Genomic DNA, 23,376 nt, shown 5'->3' on the forward strand with positions numbered 1-23,376 from the left:
TAAGTAGAATAGCAAATAAAAAAAACAACAAATTGAAGATTTATTGAACAAGGCCAGAATAATTGAGTACCTACATTCTCAGGTATCCTTTGATTAAGAACGTAAAGTCAATAGAAGGAATTCAAGGTCAAGCACTGTAAATCTTATATTCGATTTATTGATAAATATATCTCCTGTGATTTGAATTCAAAACATCACGGTGAACATCCCATCCCGTTTTTTATAATACGTTATTGAGAATTTATCAAAATTGTGGGAACCACACACGGTTATCTTAGTGACCCCTCAGTGCCTCATGGGGGCAATTTCATTGCGAACATCCTAGCTTATTTTTTTTGCATGATATTAGAATCAGTTTGGATTCTATGATAAAAGAAGACACAGTTATAAAGGAAAAATGGGGTTTGAATGCATCATGAGAATTGTTTATGAAATTTAGTCTATATTGTAAATTTTCGTGCTCAATTACCTAAAGGAATGTCTAAGTATTAACAAGATTCGGTACCTAACGATCCCACAATTTTGACAAACTCCCAATAACGTATTATAAAAAATGGGCTGGGATGTTCACCATGATGTTTTGAATCCAACTCACAGGAGATATATTTATCATTATATCAAATATAAGATTTACAGTGCTTGACCTTGAATTACTTCGGCCCTTGTTATATTACTAACAGATTTCCCTGTTTTTAAATTCAGTAGATGAAAATTAGTTACTGATTATCTGATCTAATTTTTTTTTTTCGAATTTTTGAGTCACCTGAAAGAATAACTTCATCATTTGTTTCAACTATTTCCTGAGCTATTGGGTTTAATAATAAAGCGTATAATGTATGGTACATCATCCATTTTTTATTCATTCCTTCAGCTATTTTAACGAAATTCCGAATATTGAACATGCTCACGAAGAGGCACTTTTTGACTAATGAGAGAATTTTTCAACTTCCAGTTTTTTCCGAAAATGACATCAATGTTGGTTTTCCAAATGAAACATCCTATATGTTATTGCATTTTCAAAATCTACAATTTTTTTTCATACATTATATCTCATAGTTGATATTTGAATAAGGAACACATGGTTCTGTCAGGTGACCTGCAAGACTACCCCACTTAATCCCTTTAGAATTCTTCTTGGTCTTAGAGGAATTTCGGGGAAGTTGTTGTGAAACAAAAAACAAATTATGGCGTTTTGACGAACTGTTGTTAGTTATTGCTTATATATAATTGATATTTCAGCTATTCATTCTATTTCTATTTGTTCTTTCATAGAATTCGAATCATATTAGAACAATATTAGACAATGAAAGTCCGAACTAGTAACATTCACCATGAAACATTGTCAACCACTTTCAAACAAATGTTATATAATTATTATTCCCCAAATAATATGAGTTTCCCACACGATTTTGATGATGATCACATTTCATATAACCCATAAAGTATTCAGTGGTAACTGAAGACGTACCCAAGGAGTGTTAAATATAAGTATTTCTTCGCCCAGTTCCGACAACTCAACAACTGTTATATTTTGTTACCAATGTCCTCGTCATTATTGAGAATGACCTTTTCAATGCATCTTTCTACATGTTTTACTGAGCTGCCCTTGATGTTATATTCTTCTACCTACTCGCTATGTTTGTTTCATTTATGAGACAATAAGAATTATGAATTTCAACGACCGCAATTAGATCACTTCGAGTCAGAACAGGCCAGGGTCTGTCGAAGATAATATTTATAAGTTTCAGGTTTCGAGTTGTAATACCATTGCAGTGTCACTGCTGAAGGTGAATAATAAATGTCATTCTTCGTGCAGTTACATTTACTACAGTGTTGAACCAGAAAAAATATTAAAAAGATTAACCCAAAATAACAATTTTATTTGAACAAAAAAAAACTGAAATTACAAAGAAATAACATGAAACCAAACAACAATCAAAAAAATAAAAATTGAAATATTAACAAAAGCTGAAAATTAAAAATGATTATTAACAAAAAATGAAAAATAAAAATTGAAAGATTTCAAACCAAGTTATGGTTTGAAATCTTTCGTTTGTTTGATTCGTTTCTATTTCACCATTTGGCAACATCGGTTATAGCTAATAAAGGACAATGAATCTGTTACCTGTATGAGACAAACAAAGATGACATATTTCAGAGGCGTGCTGTTCTGTTTACTTATGTTCCGAGTTCCGAGACATTCTGTGACATATGACATTTTGTGCACCTAACCTATCTCCCTCTATATAAATAAATAACAAAAAAACTGTTATTTATGTGGCTTGTGGAGGTGTTATTGAACTATAACTTATATTTTGCCTCGATTGTTGTTTTATAAAGATAATTTTCCTTTTTTAAAGTAGGATATCTAGGTACGCATAAATTATTTCAACTTACTATAGGCGCTGTTGGCAATATGTGAATTAGAAACAAATCTCTTTGAAAATTAAAACCCAACATTTGAAACATCAATTTGAGTACTTTTCGAAGTGGATTTGAAAAACTCATGAATTAAACTCAACTTTATTTTGTTCAAACTTGCATTTGCTGTAATAACCCAAATTGAGGAACATTCCCCATTTGCTGAATGATATTAAGTTCTTTATTGAAATTATCTATTGAAAAAGGAACACTGACTAATTTATGAATCATGCTATTATAAGCTACTACTTTGTGTTTATAAGGATGGGTAGAATTGAAATGTATAGTAATATCCGTATAGGACGGTTTGTGATAAATTGAAAAATCATGTTTGTTATTTATTCTACTGATTGTTGAGTCCAAAAAATTGATTGAGTTGTCTGCTTATACTTCAATAGTGAATTTAATGTTTTCATGAATTTTGTTAATATCCCTATGAAAAGTATCTAACTGTCTCTTAGTAGGTACTTGTAAAACATACCAAAAAGTCATTCTCATATCTATGCCAATACAAGAAATTCTTAATCACTAACTGTGTTAGTGAAACATGTTGTGATATAAATTTTTCAAATAAAGTTTGTGGAGATCAAATCGTGAGATGTAGTTTATGAAATTTTAGATGTTACTGTTTGAATATTTGCATAAGCCGTTAAAATTTAGTATTCCGTTAACAAGCGGATTCTTGTTATGGAGATTTCAATTTTCAATATAAAAATATTCGATAGTGATTCAAAAATATTCAAACTCTCAGTTCAGTTAGAAACTATACCTGACATACCTATTTTGTTTCCACAAAACTTATCGCTCACTGATCTCATTGAACAATATAATCTCCTCGACCAATAGAAAGGAAGATGGCGAAATAAACAAATACTTGCGAGCTGTTAGCACTTGAGAAATCACGAGGTTTACAAAAAAAACAAAAGTTAGCACAATAAACACATAGTCAGTCACAGAAATCACCAAAAGCTACTTACTCTTGACAACATTTGCACATTGTGGTTCGAAACAACACAAAACAAGTAGTTTATACTCGATTATACTGCATAATCTAACCCACCCCACCTGGTGACACGTATTGTTCTCAAGATAAGTATCACTTATCACATGTCAATTCTATAATCGCTCTAATTTCTATTCATTTGTTTGGCACACAATGACGATAAACCCGTCACTACCTCGCTTTTTCCTATGAAAATATCACCGCTGCATCACTTGAACTGATCGTATTTTCAGACGGTATGAAGTTCCTTATTGGTTTTATTTGCATTCTCAGTTTGGTGAGAAATATTTGCCGACATGTGATGAGAAGTTGATCTCTCTAGAGTTTGCGTGACTTTGCACAATGAAACGATAGTTTTAGAAGTTTCAGCTGAACTGTAGACCACAGCAGCAAGAAATCATAATACATGTATTATTTCAATAAGCGATTTCAAGGTTTACGCGTACAGTTGATTTGCATTCAAAGTGATATTCTTTTTCACTTTGGTATTTCAGAATTAGTCAGTGGTGTTAATGTGAGCGTTACAGCACGTAAAATCGTCAAACTTTCAGGAATGACACAACGTTTCTACGTACTATAGCTTCCTGTTGCGTCTCCCTATTATGTTACGCATGTATGAGTCAAGTCAGAATGTTTTCAAAACCAAAGTGAAAATCAATATAAAAATAATCATTTGAATTCAATCATATAGAAAAAAAAATTATGATGAAGTCAAAAACGGTATCAACATTTGCCAATAATAAAAATTATCATATAATGAAGAAGCCACTTGACGAAATAGATAAATTCTTGATGAAAGATATAAATATAATGCCCAGCTATGAGAGTTTTTAACAACTCTTGCCAAAGTTATTCAACTCATAAAGCACAACTTTAAATGAATTCAGCCATTCTAAAAACTCAAATTTAATATTTCACGATCTGGGTCAATGTGTTCATTTTTATCTCTATTTCTTCGAGAATTATGAGGTGCTCATCTAATCAATATTCTGGGCACCGTGAGATTTGTTGCTGACATCATTTCCGCCCCTTTTATGTTATTTTTATTCCAATAGCGATGGTGAACAATGCGAAAAAATCATCTAAAAGAACAATTCGTTCAGGCCAGTCTCAACACCCTACACAGTAGGTTAATGGACTGACACCTATCAGAAAACAACTACTCCCCTGGCTAATACCACGAAGGGCGTTGGATTATATCCGACAGGTGTCAGTGCAGGATTCTTCACTGAAGTTATTCCTGCATATGCTGTTGGCGATACAACTGCCGCAACAGATTTTCAATTATCGGAACACACTTGCAGACCGGTTTCGGGCTGTTTGGCCACTCGTCAGTGCAAGGTAGTGTATATCATCAACATAAAGTCGATGATTTCCGATAATTGAAAATCGAATTCCGTCAGAGTATCATTCCTCGAACTAAGCTGAAGACTACAACAAACAACAGGTTTGTCGTCGCTCCATCTGCCTGTGAACGAGGTAACCAACTGCATATCCTAATTTGCCCAATTCCTCGTAAAAGGAAAGAAATCTTTCACGTATAGTCAGTGGGCATACTTGAAGACTGGCTATAAATCAAATCATCTAAAAGAACAATTCGTGAAAAATGCGAAAAAGTGAATAAGAATCGGATGCATTTGAATATTGAAACACAGAGAGTATGTTTCAATATATATAAGAACCTAGTCTCAAGTTTGGTTTCGAGGGAAGAAGAAATTTAATACTTCCGGCCATAACGTGAGCTGCTGTGACATAACTCTTCAGAATTGGATAAAAAAATCAGGATATAGATTTAAAATAATAAACAAACGTCAAGCAGTTATGGAAAGCAGAAGAATAGTGGAATTACGTGACGAATACTTGGAACAAATAACTAAATATAGACAAATATAGACAATATAGACAGTTACGAAAGGGTGGACTGATGGTTCGAGAATGTGTACGCCTAACATGCCTGCAAAGAAAGAATCGCGATATATCATTGTGCATTGCGGAGGACGTGATGAATGGGTTTCCAATTCTTTTAAATTATGTGGAAAAAAACTTGAGGACTGCAATGTTGACTATCATAAGAACATGGAAGCTAATATTTTCAAAGAATGGTTTGAAATCACATTGATCCTAAATTTGAATGCGAATAGTGTTATAGTTCTTGACAACGCTTCCTATCATTCACGACAGCTCATCAAAGTACCGAGTGAAAATTCGAGGAAAGATGGAATACAAAGTTTTTCAATAGATGAAAATTTGTATTTTGCAGATTACTACATCAAAAACCAACTACTTGAAGTTTTGCAGACAAAAACATTTGAAAAAGTGTATGCCCTCGAGAGTATTACTGAAAAGTATGGACACACCATACTGAGACTTTCCCACTATTTTAGTGTTTTCAATCCCATCGAAATGATTTAAAAATTGAAACAAAGCATCAGGCTTGAAATGATTTTCCAAAATTTGATAAGACGGTAATAGAGCTAATCAAAGAAGAAGTATCTAATATTACCGAAGAAGACTGACAGAAAATGATTAAAAAAGTAATTTTGGTTGAAAAAGACAATATGGAGATCGGACACTTCCATATCAGTGGTGGAAATAAATTCGTTATTGATTTAAATGACGACAGTGATAAACAGAAAATACGGAAGAGGAAATTTTCACAAGCTTTCGAAGAACGTTAGTAAAGAGTTTTTGAGGCGATCGATTGTATACATATATTTGTGAGTAAGTAGTGTTCAGAAGTATTTTCAATTATCACCCTGTTTCATGAATCCCTACTTTTCCACCCACCTATATAAACGAAATATTTATTATATATATTATATATTTTTTGGGAAAGAAAGTTTTTGGCTTTCTACTACTCCATCTTGATACAAAAAAAGGGGATGAGGGACTCTTCCAAAGAAAGGAAGGAAGTAATCAATTTGAAAATAAGTAACTCTATACATGGATGTGTAGATCATGCAAAGAAGTAACTTTCAGACACAAACTGAAAGAAAGTCCTCCTGAAATAGCTACTTTCATAGCTACTTTCACATTCTTTCGAAACAAATACTTCTATATGAACACTGAATTATACAGAAGATACTTTTCTCTACTCAGTTTGTATTTCAAACATTCGTTGTGGAATAAAAATCAGATATCATTCACATTATTCTACTTCAAATGAATGGTAACAAATTGCACTTACATGGAACACTGTCACCCTCACTGGTATACATCGATGTTTCGCCTTAAGACACTAGCCCTAAGGCTCTTCAGTACCAAATTGGATAACATTATAGAAAATACACACTATTCATCCATGAATTATGATTTTTATTGTCACGGAATAAGCTTGATCTGCTTATGTCATCGATGACATTAAAAAATCGTAATTCATGAATGAATTGTCTGTATTTTCTATGTTATCCAATTTGCTACTGAAGAGCCTTGAGGCAAGTGTCTTAAAGCGAAACATCGGTGTATACCAGTGAGGGTGACAGTGTTTCATGTAAGTGCAATGTATTACCATTCATTCAAAGTAGAACACATGTGAATGATATCTGATTTTTATTCCACAACGAATGTTTGAAATACAAACTGAGTAGAGAAAAGTATCTTCTGCATAATTCAGTGTTCATATAGAAGTATTTGTTTCGAAAAAAATTCTTCTTTCGTGTAATTCAATGTTTATATGAAAGTATCTGTTTCAGGAGGACTTTCTTTCAGTTTGTGTCTGAGAGGTACTTCTTTGCATGATCTACACATCCATGTATAGAGTTACTTATTTTCAAATTGATTACTTCCTTCCTTTCTTTGGAAGATTCCCTCATCCCCTTTTTTGTATCAAGATGGAGTAGTAGAAAGCCAAAAACTTTCTTTTCCAAAAATTAATCACTCCTAAAAATATAACCCCTTCAATTCATATATTATATAGTTATGGTGATTCTTATATAATCGGAAATGATTATTGAATTAGTTAGCCCTAAAGAAAATGATGCTGGCTGCAACTGGTAGCCATAAACTAATCATGACGTATCTAAGAGCGCGCGAATGTACGATGTTCGCTGCCGCTCTAGATGTAGCGAGAATAATGCTACTGATTTCGATGGAATTTCAGCGAAATTTTCTAGCGCATTCCATTACGATATATAAATGCTAGCCAGGAGCATATCGAGACAGTCAAGAGGAAGTTACAGTGCGGTAAGCAAAACGATCTACTAAGGCGATAGACAGTTGAAGTGTTTGTCGTATTTGAAGTGAAATAAAGTCAAGTTTGATTATTGTTCGGTATAGTCAATTATTGGTCAACCCACGGGGAAAAACGTAACAGTAGTACTTTTTATATCAGATTAAAATATTATTTGACGTATCCCATTTATGTAATGTAGCTCAAAGGATAAATAAATTCTATCTAATTATATGAGATTAACTGCACCGTACTGTAGTATCGTGTTGCTTCATCTCAGTTAAAAACCACCAACAAGTTCAATTGTTTATTTTCAATAACACAACAAATAAATACTTAATGTTGTTCAGTAAAGCAGAAAATTGACGTTTCCTCGAATAAGTTGAATTATTCGTTATTAACTTCATAGAGCCGAACTAACCTTGAGATCGACCATTACGGATTATTTTATGATTTCAGCGTATGTTATGTATCATTAAATTTTGTTGTCAGTTCCGCAATGTGAACCGAAATGATTTGAGGATACACCTGTCAGTGAAACGTGCATCTGTTATAGATTTTCATAATAATTAATTTTAATGATTCTCGACGCCAGTCGGATCTTTTGTGATTCTATATCTCAGCGGGTGAAGATATTTTATAAATGTTTTGTGAAGTATTGAGGATATGAATGTTCATTCATTCAAAAATTGTAGCCAATAATTTCACTACTTCAAATAGACATTTTGAAACACACATTTTGTGTGTTTCACACAAAATGTTTTTGTGTGGGCTATTTGAATCTGTTTATTCTTCATAATAGTTTTTACAGGAGTGCAATTATTTTTCCCAAACAATTTTAAGGTTGGTGAATCAGAATTCGGAAACAGTTTTCATTTATACTGACCTTCTATACATTTCAAAAAATCTACCCATTTCACCCTCTCCGAATATTACACCAATAGAAAATACGCGTTCCAATGAAAACTTGACCCCCCCGTAAGTGTTTCTAGGGGGACTATTTCGGATATAGCCCTAGCTCTCTTTGACTCGTACCTTAAAGATAGAAGACAGTCAGTGTGCTTCAATGTTATCACGTCAGAAACAGTAGCAATGAAATATGGGGTAGCGCAGGGCTCTGTGCTGTGTCCTATTTAACATTTACGTAAATGACTTATTTTATCATTTAGTTGTATAAATCGGTCGTATAAATAAAATTTACAAATGGTATTTAGACAAAAGTGTTTTTATTCATTTCATTCAATTTGTACAAGTCATAAAACTGTAACTTCAACTCAGTCATTTCTGACAAGACGGGACACTTCATGTTTTCTTCTGCGAACAGAACCTCATCCATTAACTGTTTAACGTATTGATGAGTCACGTTGTGGTCTGGATGATTCGTATTATAAATTCTTGCAGCAGCTTTAGCACATTATTTATTCGATAATAGGTTGCAACAATTTCTATTCTTTCTTCAGTAGAATAAACCATGTTGGAACACAGTGAACAAGGAAGACTGAATAATAATTCGTGAAGAAGTGACAGTGGCCAAATATCTACTTTTCGTTTTGCGACCACTAAATTCAACGAAAACTACCAGTGTAGAAAAGACAGTGTCGTCCATTTCAAAACTTTTACTACTAATTAAATAAATTCTACAAACCTAGAAGACCTGCGACAGAGATTTGTTTGGGAATACCAATTTCTGACTGTGGACATCTTTAATAATGTAAGGAACGCTTTTGAAAGTATACTGTATTATTGTATGGAATTAGATGAAGGTTATTTTGAACACTTTATCCGTTGATTGTGTTGCTATTGATATTACTTTTGTTGATTTCCTCAATGAAATGAGCGACAGTGAATTTTCTGTTTTTTCTTAAATAAACGTAAAACATTGAATTTCTCAATAACGGATGAACCAATTTCGAAAGAAATTACAAAAGTGATAGAGGGACAAAAGACCTTTAAAATGATGGATCACTCGATCCTCATGCCTTTTAAAAAAATTGGGGGAGTAGTTGCTGAACGCGGAGGAGTGAAGTTTCGGGTATGATTTCTACATCAGAATTAGTCCCCCTAGAAATAGAAATTGACGTGCTCGTTGAAATTTTCTATTATACGTCCGTATCTGATTTACATTGAATAAATAGTAGCATATTTGAAAATCCACTACTATTCAACTATTCAGTTGAAATATCGCCGTTTTAGCAGTTGTTTCATGAAAAGCGAGACACACTGTATATGGAGAGTAAAAATTTAACGACTTGACTTCATACAGCTCGTTCATATTCTAAATATAATTCGAATACGAAAAAACAAAATATTTTATGTGATTTTAATTCTGCTCTGCTATTGTTATAAGAGCCTTGCTTTGTTTAAAATAAACAAAAAGGAGCACTTATTCTAAATTCCAGCTGTTATAAACTCTGCTTTATGGCTTGTAAGATGATATTCATGATGTTAGCCCGAATTGAATTTGTTTCTTCAGATTACGATAAAAAATTCAAAATGAGTATGTAATGACCTGCTGAGTGATTTGCCAACAGAGAGATTGAACTGCTTCGGAGTAAAATATTGTTTTAATATACCGCACGGGCAGGGCTGTAGCAAAAAGAAAAACCAGGGGGGAGGGAATCCAAATTTTCCCAACTTCACCAGCAAAATTTCCCAACTTTCGAAGAAATAAAAGCCGAGGGATTAGTTACTACTATAATATATTAATTTTCTTACTTAGCTATCCAAAGATTGGTTGAATGCTTATGCCCGTTAGGGTATGCACAAACAAAAATAAATTTTGGCGATTATAAAAATAATAATGGTAATTATTCTACTTTGGACCAAGGTCTTTGGTTTTCCACCATATCCACCATGTATAGGAATATTCAATACAAAAGAAGGGAAACAACACTTAAATAATATTGTGCTTATTGTTTTCTACTATTATTTTTTCTATCTTCACGGCCCGAAATTTCCCAACTTTTTCTAGTCGGAAAAACAGCGAAAAATTGGGAATTTTGTAAAATTGCCACTTCAAAATTTGTGGACTATTCAGGACTGTTTTCTTCCTTGGGAGAAATTAAATTCTTTTTAAGATTTCAAACAACTCAGAATTCTCTTCAAGTTATGCATATTGGGAAATCCCAACCTTCTCCTGGTTCTTTACCTTTTCTTATTACCTCTCCTTTTATTTTCTCTCATTTTTATTTTTTTCAATTTTTAATAATTTTTTTACTATTATTTTTTCTATCTTCATGGCCCAAGATTTACCAACTCTTCCCAACTTCTTCCCAAGTCGAAAAAGCAGGGAGGGAGGCTTCCCCCATCCCCCCCCCATGGCGACGGCCTTGCGTACGGGTGTAAAAAGAACCTCTCCTATATTAGATGGAAATCAAATTGTTCAACGGGTAAATATCGCAACGAGAAATGGGAATCGGAATAGTCGATTCGGAATTTGCCGTTAAGAGGCATTGTGGTGATAGATAATGCACCATAATAAACAAATCGACAAAATGCCAACGACATAAACCAATATGGTTATCAGAGGAAAAAACATGCTGAAACCTAGATTATATGGCCTCATAAACAGCTTTTTCTAGCGCAGGAAAGCGCTGGAATTTTTTCCCATTCTTCACTCAATCCTTAGGTTTAGTGATCTGAAGTACACTCCACATCCTGAGCTGGTTTTTGAGTCGTCTGTATAAATGCTTATTGCATTTGTAAGGTTTATTGAACACAAACCTGGATTTAGTTGCATCACTGGCTTGCGCAGTAAGCGCTTCTCGCCATAGGCTTAGTCTCAATTGACCCATTCCTACTTCAAGGTTTACACCAGCTATGTGCAATCGTAACATGGCCATTAACGCAACCTCCTTGACGTGCAGGTCCAGAGGGGCCAGACATGTAATTGATTCCATTGCCGCAAATGGAAGTGTTAAATTATAGACCAGTTTCAATAATTAATAGAGTGGCAGAAGTTGTAGGAAAAATAATAAAAATTAACAAAATACTGTCTACAAAGTAATTTGGATTCAGATAAAAAAAATCAACCGAAGATGCATTAGTTTACCCAACAGATAATATCTATAGGGCTTTGGATGAAGCTTCCCAGACTTGACCAAAGCCTTCGACACCGTCAACCACCAAAAATTGATAAGTGTGATGGAAGACGAAGGTTTCAGAGGAATAGTGGCAGATTTGTTCAGATCGTATCTCAGCAGCAACAGAATTTAGTACGTGCAGATTAATAATGAAATGAGTGCACCACAAAAGGTTATAATGGGAGTACCTCAGGAAACTGTTTTAGGTTCAGTATTGCTTCTAATCTACATCAATGGTTTGTTTTCTGTTGAAGCAGAAGGAAGTTTACCCTCATTTGCAGATGATACGGTCATTCTTTATACTGGCAAACTTGGGATGAGGTGAGGAATGAAACAGAGGAGAATCTGATCAAAATAAGAAACTGGATGAGAGGATTGAAATTAACATTGAGAACTAAGTTTTTAACTCCATTCTGCAGTGAATCCAACCTACCAAAAAATGAACACCTTACCCTGAGATATATTAATTCAATTCATATGATCAAAAACGAAACTTCTATAACATACCTAGGGGTTGAAATTGATACACACCTTGGATGGGACTGAAAAAAAATGAAGTAGTCAATAAATTGAGGTCAATACTATTTATACCAAACATCTGAAAAATATTCTCATTGTAAAAAAACTTGAAACTTTACTACGCCCTGATGGTGGTGGGATGATGTGTACACCTGCCATAACGAACCTCTAAAAGAAATATTCTTTCAAAATGATTTATAGCAGAGAACGCAGTTATCCTACACAGAATGTATTCAATGAAACACCCATTTTAGATATAAATAACCTACAACAGGATTCATTGTTGCAAAAGTTGATTATTCTTCATAAAACATGATTATCATACCATGGGGTAAGTGATCATTGAGTCCGATAATCATGTGCCCTGAGCAAGCGCAGTGAGTCAAGAATGACAGCCTTCTACATTTGTCCAGCTAAGATTTCTGCCTTAGTGCGGCAGGCCGGTATGATTTCAAGATTTGGGAGTAGAGAGGAGTCCACCAAGGACTCCAATAATCAAAACAAACATCTTAACAGGGTGATCTGGATAGAGTCTGCGGAGTTCGAAGAGAAAATCTCGATATTTTATCCGTTTCTCTTCCTCTACTCTGGTGGTCGAGAAGGACTACATAAGGCTTATTAGCTTGTATGAGTCTGAGGGTGGGGAACGAATCTTTCAATAAATTGGGCACTTCTCATTCCTCACAACGGATTCCATATCGCCCGGAGCGTAGGGTCTTACGGTATTGACGGTGTCTCGTCAATACCGTATACGGTATTACCAATACCAATACGGTATTGACGGTGTCTCGTCAATACCGTAAGAGTGCCGTAGATGGTAATATAGCACTCTTAGGCCCGCGTTATGCCAATGGATATAGGCCGAGACCGCATATGCTGGACATGCTGATAGCAAGTGCATTAGGGCCTCGAACGCCTCGCGGCAGGCCCTGCACCTTGTGTCAGGAACCTCTATACCCATTACGTGACTGCGGTAGACTAAGGTGTCGAAGACACCATCCTGGTATGCCATGATGAACTCTTCAGTTTCCGATTTCAGCCCACTCAACCTGAGGAAAGCGAAAGTCAGGCGCTTTGATAAGTCAAGGTCTTTAATGTTATTGAAGAAGACCCCATGCTTTATATTATTATTATTATGATAAAGTGGAATATTATTATCATCAACATTGCAAGCAATGTTTTGAATATTATCTACGCGCTACATTTCATTATCGTTTTTAGTATCTAACTATGCATTCAATTATTTACCAGTCATCGGTAGTAAGTTCATCCATTTTCTCTTGACCCATTCGTCTTTAATGAAAATGTACGTATCTCTTATTTGCAATTTTACTCATTATCTTTCAATTATTTTCCACCTTTAAAAAACAATTGGGGTTTTGGTTTTCTACTGGAATATCTGTAGTTGTCATTATTCTTATCGAGTAATTGTAGGAATTTGTTTATTGCGGGTCACGCATTCAACAAGGAAAAATATTCGCTATCGATAGAAGTATATAGGTAAATATTTGCTAAAAAAGACTACTGAAGAATCTCCAGTTGAATAATCTCACGAAAACTTCACCTTTGTCAAGGACTTCATGAATATTAACTTTCAACTTGAATTATTTGTCTGGCGTGCAATGAACAGAAAGAACACTTCTGGGAATTTAATTAACTTTAAAATGAGTCAGCTGATTCTTGAAATAGCCTCTTAAGGATACACCAGCAAGCTTCGCTTCGTAGAATGTAATGATTTGAGGATGTGAAAATACATTTGATATATTGAACCGGCTTACACATACGTCGATGATAACATCTTTTTTTCTGGGAAGGTGATGTTGACGCTGGAAGAAGCGTTAAACATGAATATTAATTTGTTTAAATTATTGTCTTTGCCATTAAGCTTAAGTCAACCTTTCAATATTGGTGACCTGAATTAACAATGATAATAATAATGATAGCTTTATTGTCCAACAGTTGCCCATTAGTAGGACATTACAAAATTATGCTCGCAATACTATAATTTCAACAGAGAGAAATAAACGAAGGAAATAACATTTCTAATTACCTAAATCAAGTACATGTTTGCAACTTTATATGATTATGAAGACTTGGAAAATATATCACAATGGAAACAAATACTACTGAAATTCATACACATGACATATATTGGAGAATTGAGCATTGTATTAGTTCTTGCTCTGAGAGGTCTGAAAATGTACTGATATCTTGAAAGAGGCCGTGGTACGTTGATTTGTTCCTTTTAGGATAGTTTACTCTCTCATTCACTTATTTGAATAAAAATATGAGCGATGCATAATTCATACATTTCATCATTACTAATAGGTTAGGGTAGGTTAGGGCCAAAGTGAGTGGATCTATTCGATCCTCCACCGCAACCCAAATGGGTTTATTGTGGCTCATACCTATTCACACTCGATCAAATAAACCCAGCTTCTTAACGAAACAGATTAGTTTGTATGGTGAGTGGTTTTTCAGGTCAGATGGTAAGGGTACGGCTCTGCCGAAGTCTAAAAACCTGATTCGGTCCCCAAGTGAATTTTGTAATAAATTACTTTATATATTTGATAAATCAATTTTAGACACAAAAACAAAAATTGGATGACAAAAGGTATTAGGGTTTCGGTAAAAAACATGAGGGTATTACATTATTTGAGAAAATTTACATCTGCTCCATTTTTTCTTAATTACTTCCTCCGCTATCGCACCATTTACAGAAATGTAGTCAAACTAGCCAAAAGCAAATATTATAGAAGTAGAATGGATAAATCTACGAATAAATCAAAAGGAACCTGGTATATCATTAATGAACTTACGGACAAGAGACACAAAAAATTTGTAGACATTCCGTTTTTTCATACTGAACTGAATGACTTCTATTGCTCTATTGCGAAGGACTTGACGAAAAACATAAAAGCAGCCGGTGACCCCTTAGACTATGTGAATTTTGAAATTACGAACACCTTTATATTAAATGATACAAATATTACCGAACTGCATGAAACATTATTTTCCATTAAAAATAAAAACTACACAGGCTCAGAGGAAATCTCTATAAAAATCCTAGAAAATATTCCGATAAGAATAAGTCGATTGTGTTAACACTGCCAAAGGGAGAAGTCATCAATGGTCCATCAAGTCTTCGTCCAATTTCTCTAATCTCTGCAATGGCTAAATTGACAGAATAATTAGTCAAAACAAGGCTTCTTTGCTTTCTGAATGAAAACAAAATGATAAGTGATTGCCAGTTTGGTTTCCAGAAACAAAAAACACTTCCGATGCCATATTTTCATTCCTTTATAATGTTTATTCCAACAACATTCCAACAACAGCTTCATAGTTTTAATATTGTGAAAGTTTCTAACAATAAATCCAGAAGCCTGTAGGGAAATGTAAATTTTTGGTCAAATATTACACCTAAGTCTTTGGTATCGTTGCATCTCAACAGGTCTGAATTTTGAATTACATACGGAAAGGTATAAACTTCTTTTTTTCGATTATAACTTATAACTTTACATTTCTCAGCATTGAGTTTCAAGAGAACAACAAGCAGAACAATGAGAGTTGGGGAGAAATATACAGAGTTCATTTGTCGAAATGAAAAAAAAGTAGTTGTTTCTATCCAGAAATAGAAGTGAAGTGAAAGAGGTTCTGTAAAATTATGAGTAGAGATGCTAAAAGATTTATCTGAATATATATTATTTTCCACAATTTCCCACAGTTTCTGAGAAAGACGTCTTAAAACTACATCATGAGAACGAGAATAAAGCAAATGTAAGCAATTATAAATCATCGTCATTATTTATAAACCAGGCGGAAATTTTTGCAAAAAATATGGAAAAGAGAATAATAAAGTAGATCTGAGAAAGACATTCGTTACTATCAGCCATGATTTACTACTATGAGCCTTAGACAATATTTAATTTCATGAGATTCCATGTGAAATTATGAAGAGCTACTTAACGTGAGATTCATTACGAGGAATACTCTTGAAAAATTTCAAATCATGGAAAAGACATATCGAAATAGTTTCTTTGAAGGTGGTTGACAATGTTTCGTGGTGTATTTCATCAGTTCATTGTCTAATATAATATAAATTGATTCGAAAACCCTGAAAAAAATTTAAAAAGATTAACCGAAAATAACAATTTTATTAAACAAAAACTATAATTACAAAGAAATAACATACAAGCAATAGCTTAACAAATAAAAAAATGAATTATTGATAAAAGCTGACAATTAAAAAATATTATTAACCAAAAATGAAAAATAAAAATTGGACACAGGACAGTATCCGAACCAGAAATCCAACCACCATCAATCGACTAAGAGAGGAATCATCAAGACTCTACTAGACCGTGCTTTTGGACTCTGTAATAGAAAGGAGGCTTTCGAAAAAAATGACCTTCAACGGAATGTTTACTCAAGAGTGATGGTTGAACAGGCCTTAGCTAGAAGACAACAAGAACCCCACAAGGAATAGAAGCCGCCACAACTAGTACTTGTACTTCCCTACATCAGAGGACTATCGCAAAAGATAAGAAGGATTGGGTCTAAGTATAACATCAGGACCTGCTTCAGATCTGGGAACACTATCCGTAGCAGCCTCACGAAAACCAGGCCACCAAACGCGGACTGCGATTCCAAGAATTGCATTTACCGTATACCCTGTGAGTGCGGAGAATCATACATCGGTGAAACTAAGAGGCCATTGAAAGTTCGCATTGCTGAGCACAAGAAACACACACAGCGAGGAGAAACCGGCAAATCCGGAATGGCAGAGCATGTTTGGACTCATCAACATAACATCAAGTGGACTCGAGCTGAAATCATCCACAAAGAGGAACACTGGTTTAGGAGAAAATTCAAAGAAGCCGCGTATATGTTGTCCAATAACGCATTTAGTCAGGCTAGCGTAGAGATACGTAATATATGGAAACCTCTAATCAAGCGAAAAACGACCAACTCCCGCCAAACGGTCACCTCCCGCTGAAACCAAGCGGGGAGAGAGAAGAGGGGATAGGTGAAAGCACTTGAATGACCTATGAATAGTCAGATCTCGGAGGAGATCACCCGAAGACGATTGTGGATACTAACAATCGAAACGTTGTGCCATAACTCAGTTTGAAATATTTTAATTTTTCATTTTTTGTTAATAATATTTTTTAATTTTCAACTTTTATCAATAATTCATTTTTTTTATTTGTTTGGTTGTTGCTTGTATGTTAGTTCTTTGTAATTTTGTTTTTTTTTTTAATAAAGTTGTTATTTTCGGTTGATCTTTTTAGTTTTTTTCAGGTATTTCAAATCAATTTATATTATATTAGACAATGGAAGTCCGAACTGAAGAAATATATCAAATTATATGCAATATTTGAAGTAATAGAAATGATTGATATTAGGATGTTTCATAAGTTTTGTCCATTTTTATGAGTCTACTTTGAACTGTGATATCTCAGTTAATACTTTTTGAATTGAATCGAAATATGCGACATTTAAATCAGTTCACTTTTGCCAATGTAACAAAAAATGATGATTCCGTCAGCATGAAAATTGTGGGCTCGGAATTCGATGACGTCGACGAAGGTCATTTTCTCCTGCTCCTGACTGCCGAAGGTTATACCGGTGAGAAACTTATCGAAGTGCTTGAAAAAATGGTAGTCGATTGGCGGGAGTTCTGGGGAGTAAGGTGAGTGAGCCAGAACTTCGACGCTCAACTCGTTTCATTTTTGACCGGTAATTTGTGAAACGTACGGACAGGCGTTGTCGTGGAACAGGATCAGATCTCTTCTGTTGACCAGTGCCGGCTGCTGCTGACGTAATTTTCGGTAAATTTAGTCGATTTCCTCAGGATAGGACTCTGCTGTGATGGTTTGGCCCGATTTCCCGGTGGCCCGCTGACCACCAGACAGTAACCATGGTATTTTTTGTTGGGTTTTCGCCTTTGGAAAGCATCTGGGTGGTTCATCGGTGTTCAACTACTGTTCTAAACGTCTCCAGTTGTCGTAGATGATTCATTTTTCATCACACGTGACGATGCGATCAAAAAAAGGATCGTTTTGGTTGCGTTAAAGCGAAGAAGAACTAACCTGGAAACGTGACAATTTTGTCGATCGTTCAAATCGTGTGGCACTCACTTCTCGAGCTTTGTGGCCTCTCAAATACGTTCTGAACCATCAAAAACCGCTTGGGAGCTGACGCCTTGTTCTTCTGATATCTCAAGCACCGTTTGTGATGGGTTATTACCCACCAGAGTTCTCAAATCCTCGTCCTACATTACTATAAGTAGACCACTTCGGGACTCATCTTCGAGGCTAAAATCTCCGGTTTATTAACATTATGGTTACCAAATGCCTGGTAAATTTTTCGGGCAGTTTTGGCAGCGCTTTGGATCAATTTGAAATCGTAGAGTGAAATCGCTCAACGACATCATATATTTATGGGAAGGAAGTTTTTGGCTTTCTACTATTCCATCTTGATACAAAAAAAGATGAGGGATTCTTCCAAAGAAAGGAAGGAAGTAATCAATTTGAAAATAAGTAATTCTATACATGGATGTGTAGATCATGCAAAGAAGTATCTTTCAGTGTCTGAAAGTGTCTGATTAACAGAAAGCATGGCCTCAAATTTACCTACAGATTAATATACTCCAAAATCAAATAACCAGAAATCAAGAAATTTGTATCTCTAACATACTTTGGTTAAAGAACTAACAATTGCGGGTTTTTTTTAGAAAAAACAAAGTGGCATTCAGACCACAAGCCAGGTTATCTAATTTCCTTTTTATTGTCAAAGATAAAGTGGTCAAGCAAGGGTTGGAAACTCAATTATTTGAAATATTTAGAAATTCATAAGCATAAGCATTGCGGATGTAATCTACTAAATGATCAAATCGATCTTGTTCACTCATCAGTTTTCAAATTAGCATATCCACATTGTCATAGGTAAAAAAATGTCAGGTAGTACTCAATTAGGTTACGGACCTCTATTATTACTTATAGTAGATATACAGTGTAACCCATTTTTAATGGAAAAACCTCCCTAAAATTTGAAGTTGTAAATCGATTTTAATATTTTTTTTTAATGTCAAGTACTAAAAGGTCTACCTTGGGACAAAATTTGAAATGTTTATTAAAGTTTCAGGGCATACCACGATATTTTTTCTTAGTCGAAAATCGGGATTTTTTATTGGCGATTTTTTGATTGAAAAAATCACTACGACACTGGATTCAGAGTGCCTCTAAACAGGTGTGACCAAAATTTCATGGAAAAATATTTATTATTAACAAAGTTATGACAACTCAGAAATTCGAAAACTCACACAGCTAATAGTTACAATATATAATTTTTTTATGATATCAACAATAAAGTACCGCCAGATGAAAAAAAAAAACAAATAGCGTACATATTTTTAATGAAAATAACGGAATTACATTCACACAATTCAACTAACAATGAAGCAAAAAATGTTAATAAACGTAACTAATAACTAATTATTGAAATGTTTCGATTCAGTGCAACAATTAATTCTAACTCATATTCTAGTAGCCTCTACTAATCCACTACGTATTTCGATACATGTGTCGTAGCGCTTACGAATGTTTCTGATTACGTTCCTTAGTTCTTGAGGGCTAATGTCTGCACATACCTGTCGAATTCTTGCATAAAGTTCATTTTTATCTCTTGAGCGGTTTTTGTAAACCTTTTGTGTGAGAAGTCCCCAGAGAAAAAAGTCCAAAACTATGAGGTCTGGAGATCTGGGTGGCCACTCTATAAACGGACTACCACGGCCTATTCATCGGTTTGGAAAATGTTCGTTAAGCCATTGCCTCACAGCTCTGGCATAATGAACTGAACACCTATCTAACTGGACAATTAAATTTGATCGTTCATTGATTGGCAGCTCGTGAATAGCATCCCAAAACTCTGTGTTTGAAAATTCTAGAAACCTGTGCGCATTAATGTTTTCCTCAAAAAAGAAAGGACCAATAATTCGTTCGTTCAATATCCCACACCAGACGTTGATTTTTTGGGAATACTGGCTTTTGCAGTTTATTACCCAGTTAGGATTATCCGATGACCAATAGCGACAATTCTGTGATGACACTACTCCATCTGTAGTGAAAGTGGCGTCGTCGGTATATAAAATATTTTTTAGGAAATTTCTATTGTTTAAATATTCCCCTTGGACCCATAAACAATATTCCAGGCGTCTTGCTTCGTCGCCTTCTTGAAGTGTGTGTAAAAATTCTTTCATGTAATTCAATGTTTATATGAAAGTAGCTGTTTCAGGAGGACTTTCTTTCAGTTTGTGTCTGAAAGTTACTTCTTTGCATGATCTACACATCCATGTATATAATTACTTATTTTCAAATTGATTACTTCCTTCCTTTCTTTGGAAGATTCCCTCATCCTTTTTTGTATCAAGATGGAGTAGTAGAAAGCCAAAAACTTTCTTTCCCAAAAATTAATCACTTCTAAAAATATAACCCCTTCAATTCAGACATCATATAGCAATGAACTGAAAACAGGCAAAATTGAAATTTGTAGAAAATGGACAGCATCATCAGAAAATTTTTTAACGATCAGTATATATATCGCAACACAGTGGAATGAATGTTTATCGGAGCTACAAATACTCATGACATCAAAACGGATTTAACTTATGGAACAACTTAATAACAACTTTTAGGTCTTCACGGTTTGCTCATATCGTGACATATCTCTGACGTCAAAATCATGTTGATAGGCAAAAGAGATAGGATAAGAGCTGTGTGAAACCTATTTTCGGGTTTTTTTGGTCACGATGTGCAGGTTTTTACGTCTGACTTCTCCTCTACAACTGTGGCATACACTATCGAAGGCGATGAAGCCATATGTAGACGAAACGTAAGTAAAGGAAACTTGTAGATCACGACCAACAAACCCAGAAAAGAGCTTTAACATGTACATACTCTCAATAAGAACAATCAAAGTTTTCAACTATTGGCCAAACATTACACTAAATAGTTTTATTATCTACCAAAATGATCCGGATCAAATATTTCAATATACTTCACTTCATATACTTTGTTTACACTTTGTTACGAGTTATGTTATTGAATTTGGCACGGGCTTCAAAACAACTTTCAAGCGAATCCAACGAAAATAACTTCGAAGTGGTTGGATAATTACTAGTAGAAAAATATTTCTGTTACTTTTCCTTGTTTAGTGAACAATTTTCAAATTAGTTGAGGTTATTTAATATAATTACAACATTTCTGCAAACTCCTGAAGATTTTTCGATGGATCCTGTGGATGACTGTGTTTGTGTAGTTATTAGGTTCGAAATGAACTCCTCACAGAGATGTGTAGATCAGACACAGAAGTTTTTTACAAGTACAAAATGGAGGAAAAAGTCTATCCAAAACGTTTACTTTCAGGCATATGAACATTGAATTACATGTTAATCATCTTTATCCTATCCATTTAATTTTCCAAACACGCCTCAATAAATTGAGACACAAACCATTCAGAGGAATACTACACAATTTAGGTTCATCATCAATACTGTCAGTATTATCAAACTAACTAGCGTTTGCTCAAAATCCTTTTGGAATATGTTTCACCACTGAATAATGCAATGTGTTTACCCATTTATTTTTGCCGATCTTTATTTTTGAATAATTTAAGAAAATAAAGGTTTTGGCTTTCTACTTTTCCATCTTGATACAAAAAATATGAGAATATTCCAAGATGGAGAAGTACAAATCAAAAACCTTACTTTCCCAAAAATTAATCTGTCCTATAAATGTACCCTTCACATGTGACGCACTGTTTAGAACCTTTAGTGTAGTAATGAATATTACTGGAGTTTTTTCCAACACCAAACCGTTATTTCAACACCTCGACACGTGTTTAGATCACCAAGTGATCATTTTCAAGAGAAAGATTAAACTGTTTAATCTTCCACTTGAAGATGGTTACTTGGTGATCGAAATATGTGTCGAGGCGTTAAAATAACGGTTTGGTGTTGGTCCTAATTTACATTTTGAAGTTTTCATTAATTTCCTATTCAATTCTTGAATTTTTTGTGTTATATATTGAACTTGTAAATAAATATTAGTTTCAACAAGTATTTCTGATTGATAATCTAACGTACGCCTCTGCAGGTAATGAAACTACCCGAACGGGCATAACATGTTTTGTTTGCGACACGTTTGCGATTCAAAAATGAAGAGGACATGGTGAAGTATTATAAACTGCCCTAAACCATCAATGGCAAATCATACAAAATACCAAAATTTTGGGGAAGAATGCATGGTTTTGACTTTATACTTCTCTTTTTACAAAAAATGCGGGAATATTCCCAAAAAGAAAGAAATCAATCAATGATATCTGATTCAATTTCATAATGACTATAAGGAGTTAAAACTGTGTTTACTTGTTTTCTTCCTTTCTTTGGAAGATTCTCACATTTTTTGTATGAAGATGGAAAAGTAAAAACCCAAAACCTGTCTTTCGCAAAAATCAGTCTCTCCCAATAAGTACACGCCCTTCAATTTATACACAATTTTGAGCATTTTGTAATGGTTTTGCATTTATAATGAGCATTTATTACTCATTATTAGAGAACAGAATATATACGAGAGTGGCTTGAGAATTTTTCGACCTGATGAAAATACAATACATTTTTTTAGATTTTTTAAAATTTTCAACATTATCTAACTTCAACTGTGCCCACATCTCTGTAACCCGTCCAAATAGTACTCGGCGCTTTCCTCTGCAAAATAATTGATCACTAGGTTGATTACCTCTGCATTTGACAAAAATCTCTGTCCTCCGGAAGCAACTAGGCGAGAGAACAAAAAGAAGTCGCTTGGGGCTAGATCTGGTAAGTAAGACGGATGTTCGAGCAGTTCAAACCGTAATTCGTGGACTTTCGCCATGGCATCCGCTAAGGTGTGAGAAGGTGCGTTGTCTTGGTGAAACCCCCCTCCTTCTTGGTGATACATGGTGAGGTTTGAAACTAATTCCCCCTCCCACACCCAAAATCACATTTATTTCTTCAGTATCTACAAAGAATCTTGAAGTTTTTTTCCCTTATATTCTGCAAATAGGTCTCTGATACAGATCACCTACTTTAGATATTGTTTTAATGAAAAACGTACGAGGTAACTGTGTGTGCATGTATTCGGCGC

At 34.5% G+C, this 23,376-nt stretch overlaps 1 protein-coding gene across 4 annotated transcripts in view; it reads right to left on the reverse strand.

Moving 5' to 3' along the window:
• Positions 1-23,376, reverse strand: part of LOC111504253 (uncharacterized) — a 39,742-nt gene that overhangs the window by 10,770 nt on the left and 5,596 nt on the right. For 2 of the 4 annotated variants that reach the window (XM_074176373.1, XM_074176374.1), the window contains exon 2: positions 3,399-3,610. The exons of 1 other annotated variant lie outside the window; for it this stretch is intronic. In XM_074176373.1, the coding sequence (XP_074032474.1) occupies positions 3,399-3,418 (20 nt within the window). In that variant the 5' untranslated portion in view covers positions 3,419-3,610. One more of the 4 variants, XM_023158776.2, reaches the window with a different exon arrangement.

The sequence above is a fragment of the Leptinotarsa decemlineata genome, unplaced genomic scaffold (genome assembly GCF_025532065.1).
Source record: "Leptinotarsa decemlineata unplaced genomic scaffold, Ldec_3_MD MMD2_tig00001719_RagTag_RagTag, whole genome shotgun sequence".
In the NCBI taxonomy this organism is placed as follows: domain Eukaryota; kingdom Metazoa; phylum Arthropoda; class Insecta; order Coleoptera; family Chrysomelidae; genus Leptinotarsa; species Leptinotarsa decemlineata.